General features: G+C 29.8%; 1 protein-coding gene across 4 annotated transcripts in view; it reads right to left on the bottom strand.

Moving 5' to 3' along the window:
* Positions 1–512: 512 nt before the first annotated feature.
* The window catches only part of LOC106879034 (ubiquitin carboxyl-terminal hydrolase 47), an 88040-nt gene continuing 82552 nt past the window's right edge, over positions 513–6000 (bottom strand). For all 4 annotated transcript variants that reach the window (XM_089352148.1, XM_014928438.3, XM_014928439.3 and 1 more), the window contains 5 exons: positions 5789–5919; positions 5140–5187; positions 3874–4004; positions 2684–2752; positions 513–1765 (listed from right to left, as the gene is read on the bottom strand). In XM_089352148.1, coding sequence (XP_089208274.1) covers positions 1621–1765; positions 2684–2752; positions 3874–4004; positions 5140–5187; positions 5789–5919 — 524 coding nt within the window. In that variant the 3' untranslated portion in view covers positions 513–1620. The remainder of the gene's footprint in view (positions 1766–2683; positions 2753–3873; positions 4005–5139; positions 5188–5788; positions 5920–6000) is intronic.

Genomic DNA, 6000 nt, shown 5'->3' with positions numbered 1-6000 from the left:
AAGATTTCATAAACGTTACACACAGCTGCTTAACAGGCACATCCACCAGTAAATATTTAACTGAGTAAGAACTTTGTTTTTGCATTATGTAAATAGTTATACAAGAGATTATGTTTAGATAGATATGTACACAAGTGCTTTCAATGGATAGGGATATACAGTTTTGTCTGCACACACATTGTACAGGCAGGTTGTTTACAGTTGTCATTACATGCAGTGCTGACTGAAAAACCTACATGTTCTACAGTGCATTATTGCAACAAAATAATGGAACACTTAACACACCAGTAATTCATATTGCATGTGTATTTGCATATATATATATATATATATATATATATATATATGTACACATACACAGATTTGAAAGAGAGAAGTGAACGGGTTGAAAAAGTGAGGGTGAAATAATGATATATATATATATATATATATATATATATAATATATATTAAAGTTGCTATCACCTCAAAATTTAACAATAATAAATTTGTCTAATTTTCTAGACTAATGGCAGCAGTACTCAAATAGTGGATTTTTATTTACTTTAAAAACACATACTGTAAAACTAATAACAACAAAAGTACAACAACAGTCATTGCTAAAGCAACCAAAACAAAATATACAGTATAAAGGAAAAGCAATTCAATATCATCTGTACAGATTAACAATCAAGCTGAAATGTCTGTAGCAGCTACTATGCTTTTTTTTTCGCAATAGACAATCTAAAACATACCTGTAAGGTAAGATCACACAATCCAGTTACTAAATAACAGATTAACCAGTTGGTTTGTAAAGCAATTGTACCTTGCAAATTATTAAAATATGCTAAGCGACTGTGAGTCTAATGATCTCAAAGTTAATCTGCCTGCTTCTTAATAAACAATCAATCACAGACAACTTTTTTTTTTTAATGAAAAATAAAATAAATAATTGTGGGGGAAGAATTAGGCATCGATATTTGGACAGACTTCTTTACAACCTCTCGTTTGTTCCAACAGAAAAAGAAAGTGAAAAAAAAAAAACTATTTCTATTGGTCAAAATTAATATTTGCTTGTTTGATGTAAGAATGTTATGCATATGCATAAGTATGTGTGTGTGTGCATATACATAAGCACATTATGTATGCATGCATTTAAAATATTGCTATTTTGTTGTTTCACTGAGAGTTCAATTATGGCATGGGATTTCACAAATAAAAGCTATTCATTAGTAGTAAATTTCAAATGCACATAGAACCTATGTACATTAGGATTTGCAATGGAAAAGATACGAAAACATCAGAGATATTTCCTTTATAATATAACAATAAACTACTGGATTATTGCTGTAAAAACAGCAACTGCTTCATAAAGTTGTATTGTCATTCCCTGCAAGTAAAAGGAGAGAAAAGAATCAAGGAAAGATCAAAAGGGCAGAAATCTCTTTAAAATGAAGCAGAAACATCCATTCAAAAGCTAAGGAAGGAAATATAGTCATTGCACAACAACCAGAACATGTTCTTTTTAACAGTTTATAACACTGTCATTTTTTGCTTCTCATTCTGTTTCTATTTACATCACAAGAGAAGACAGACAGATGAAGATCAGCAACTCATTATTATTATTGATATTATTATTATACTAGTCTAGCCCAGAAGCTGCACCAGCAGCAGAGGGAACTACAGGAGATGGCAAAAGTCTGGTCGATTTTAAATCTTCAGTGTAAATTTTCAAAGCTCGTTCTTTCCTGGGAGAATTGGAGATCTTATGCACCAGGTTGGTTACCCTGTCAAAAACAAATAGAATAATGTTATATAAGTTAGCAGTCAATCTTTTTCTATATTAAAAAAAAACTTTTTAATTTAAAATGTTAAAAAAATACTTTTAAACTTAATGAAATTCACATTAACTCAAGAATATTTTCCTTAGAAGGTCCATTCCCAGGCAAATTTAGTTTTGAAAACCGATTCACATATTTCATTCAAACTCTTAAATGGAAAGAACTCTTTTGAAATCTGAAAAAACCCTCTTCATGCATTACTTGGTAAATTTTTTTTTTCCTTAAAAAGCATACTATATTTATTTGCATATAATATGCATTCATGTAGAACACTAATTAAAGGCAATGAAATGCTGAATGTGTGTGTGTATATATATATATATATATATATATATATATATATATATAATATTATGATGCTTGGTAACAGTTTAGCCAGATTTATTATAATTGCTGTATATATAAAAGTGCATTTGTTGAATAAGGTCAACATTGTAGAAATCTCACAATTATATTTTTCTCTAGAAAATCAATTTGATTTTTATATTATATATTGTCAATATTACTACATATCAGGCCCAAATATTCTGTTTTATATTCAAACTGGCCAGTCCTAGCCTCTCATACCTGCCCTACCATGTTATTCTGAAAATAAACAATTACAACAGTGAAATCTCAAAGTTATGAGATAATACATAATTCAAACTTTCCCAAAACTATTTGGATTTACCACCATCTTTCCCAGAACTATTTGGAACTTTGTCTGGAATACTATCCCAGATTTTCTACCAATTATTTTCACAAGTTTAATAGAGACATCAACTAACCTTTTTCAGCCACTATACATACATTTTTAAAAGTTCAATTATTTTTAGGATATAATCAGCAAATAGAATATGATAAAAAAAATTTTTTTTAACTCACCTGTTTTCTTTCTGAGATAGTTCCTCCTTTTTTTCTTTGGACAGTTCCATTAAATCTTCTGTTTTATCTCTGAATTTAAAAGAAATCTCAAATTTCATACACCAAATTTATAAAAGTTGTTAATGAATCAAGTTATATGAAACTTAACTTTAAAAAATAAAAATAGAAATGTTCATAACAAATACCAACCAAACAGCTGCTATGCGAAACAATGTCCACGAGTCAAACCATAAACATCTGACCATGTGGTCTTATGGTATGGCTTTACAAAATACTGAAACTTTTCCAAATGTGTTTACAGAGTTGCATGAAAACATTAATGAAAAATTAAGGTAATACAAGAACATTAAAGTAATTAAATGTTCATATTGGATCTTTAATCCAGTATAAACATTTTGATTATTTCTTCTTCTACTTCTTAGAATTACAACTTCCTATCCAGGTTTTAACTTCCAAATACTAACTTAGCATTCGCAATAAACATTACAACATTGACTTTATCCAATTCAGTACTGTAGTACTTATGTCTGATTAAAGAGCAGTAAAAAATCATTATGCTAAGTAATTCTCTATTCATGCATTTTACATAATAATCTGTACAAATTTCATTCAACAAGAACTTGCACTTGCTAATAAAATATCTAACTAGACAAAACAGAAAATACCGAACTTCCTTTGCTTTGAACAAATTCCATTATTTCGTATAGAAAAGCAATTTATCATTGTTTTTTTTATACCTGCTTTTTCTATACTGATGTGTTGAATGAGATTTCTCTGGGCTGTTTTCAACAGATGTATGTCCTTCTTGGTGCCATTCCTATTTGTTTTCAGATAAGATACCTTTACTCCATGTCTTTGCACATCAAACAGCTGTAAGATGTTTAGTTTATGGAGGACATAAACAATGTCTCTACTGCCTAAGCTGTGTCAATGCAAAGACACATGAAGACAAGTGCAAGCACATTAGGCAAGCTTCTATCAGTTTCCACTTACAAAATTCCACTCACAAAGCCTTGCTCAACCTGAAGTTAAAAGAAGACACTTGCCCAAAATGCCATGCAACAGGATCAAAGTTGAAACTACATGATTGTGAAACTTCTTAACTTTACACCCATGCCTGATCCCACCTGAAATAAAAACATTTGCCATTTCCTTATTTATAATTTGAGTTAACGAACAGAGACACTAACCTGTAATATATTACACTTCCTGGTTCACACATTGCTTGGGGCCACATATTAAAGGAGGTAACCTGAGGATTCCAGTCCAATTCAGTTTGAATCCCCAACACAGGAATATCACAAGGGAATGTGCCACGTGCCTGCCCACAGAAATAAAAGAAAAATCTTCAATTTCTAACAATATTTTACAAATACTAAGAAAAATAAGCAATAAGATTCTGTATGTGTAACAAATATTCCATGCAGACACAGTGAGTAGATCATAAATGTTGAACATTTTTAACATTATAATAGAATATAACACTATTACAAAATGAAATAAGCATGTCTGTATGTTTTCACTTATTATTATGACTATCACAATCAAAAACATTTAATGACTTCCAAAAAGTAAGCATTTAAGTATTTATAATTTTTGTATCAGTAAGCAAAAATTGAAAAGCTTCTACACATAATTTAACAATTAAAGAAATATTTTGAAGTTTTATAAATTGAATTAATGCAATTAAAACTATTTTACATAATACCAATATTCACCAATATTTGGCAATGTCATCTTGATCATTATTATCAATCTACTATTAGGGATATCTCATTGCACTGTGCTATATCTCTTTTCTTTCAGAGCTTTCCCTTCTGAAGGACAATATTTAAGATATATTTCCTCCACATTGTTTAGGAAGAATGACACATTCATATAAAAGCACCAATCCATACTAACATTCAGAGATGCAGATGGCAGCAGCAACAACAATTGAAATGACATTGAAGAAGGCAAGGAGGTTGTGAAGACAGAAAAGGTGGTACTGATGATGAGAATTCTTCAAACAAAGGCACAAACCCTTAGCTGCTTTCAAGCATGAAGAAAGTTATTTATAAATCCATGTCCAAATTGTTTAACCCTTTAGCATTTAATCTGGCCATATCTGGCCCAAATATTGTACCCGATTTGTGTTGAAACTGACCAGATCCAACCTCTTGCACCTACCTTACAATGTCATTCTAAAAATATAGAAACATACCATTGGAACGTTGAAGCTACAAGATGATGCGTGATTAACTCAAACCCACGTGAATACATTGGATAAATAAATCTGAATGCTAAAGGATTAACTGACCTCAGGGGATTTGGCTATAGATAAGGCAAAGATAATACAAAAATGAAAATTATTTTAACCATTGTAATCACTAATTAACTTTGAAACTAAAACTTTTTTTAATGATAGCATGTCGGTTATAAAAAAAATAAAACTATTAAAATGAAAAATTACTGACCTTGGCAAATTCAATATTTTCTTTCTCTATACCACTAATTTCATGTAACTGAAAGTAGGAAAGAAAATTTGTTTTATAAAACATTTAGTAAGTAAATAATTGTCAAACAAAGGAACAAAACCCCGAGTTGCTTTCAAGCCTCAAGGCTGAAATATATAAAAGAAAATTTAGTTAACACTTTCTTTTATGTGTACTAAATGTACTCATCTTTTTTTTTTTTCCTTCCTAAGTTCTATCAACCCATATTCCAGTGAATATAACAGAATAAGAAAAATGAAAGATTTATCCAGTCATAGTGAAAAATGTGATATGTTAATAAGAAACTCTATTCTTTAAGTCAAAAATATATTTGAATTAATACCACATGTAGAGTTAGCTTTTGGTAATTGTCCTTACGTAAACTGTACAAAATCAGGTTATTGCATTTAATATTATTCATCAAAGTATACATTTCACAGTCTCCATTTGGATTTTAAATATTTTTATCTTTGTAATGTAAAAGCAAATACTGAAGCCGACATTATACAACCAAAATAAATATTGCATTCAGAAATGTTAAGAAATCAGAGTTAACAGATTAAATGAAAGATGTTACAAAGAAAAATATTTCCTAACTAGAAACAATAAAAATTATTCTTCAGTGGCTTACTTTCTCTCGTAGATGGTCTGTTGTATGTTGTGATAAAACAACTTCTTGGAAGAGATCCAACCGATAAGTAGATGTCCGCCATCGCCGTGCAAATAGTGATAGTTCATTAGCAGATTTAACTTGATCGGGGCCTATTATTCAATTTTAAAAAATAGTTAAAATTATATATATTAAAACAAATTAAAAATCATTATTTGCACTGTGTACAGTGC

Source organism: Octopus bimaculoides, chromosome 1, assembly GCF_046866305.1.
Source record: "Octopus bimaculoides isolate indiv1 chromosome 1, ASM4686630v1, whole genome shotgun sequence".
Classification (NCBI taxonomy): domain Eukaryota; kingdom Metazoa; phylum Mollusca; class Cephalopoda; order Octopoda; family Octopodidae; genus Octopus; species Octopus bimaculoides.
The sequence above is the reverse complement of the archived record's forward strand: the minus strand, read 5'-3'. Positions and strand labels throughout refer to the sequence as shown.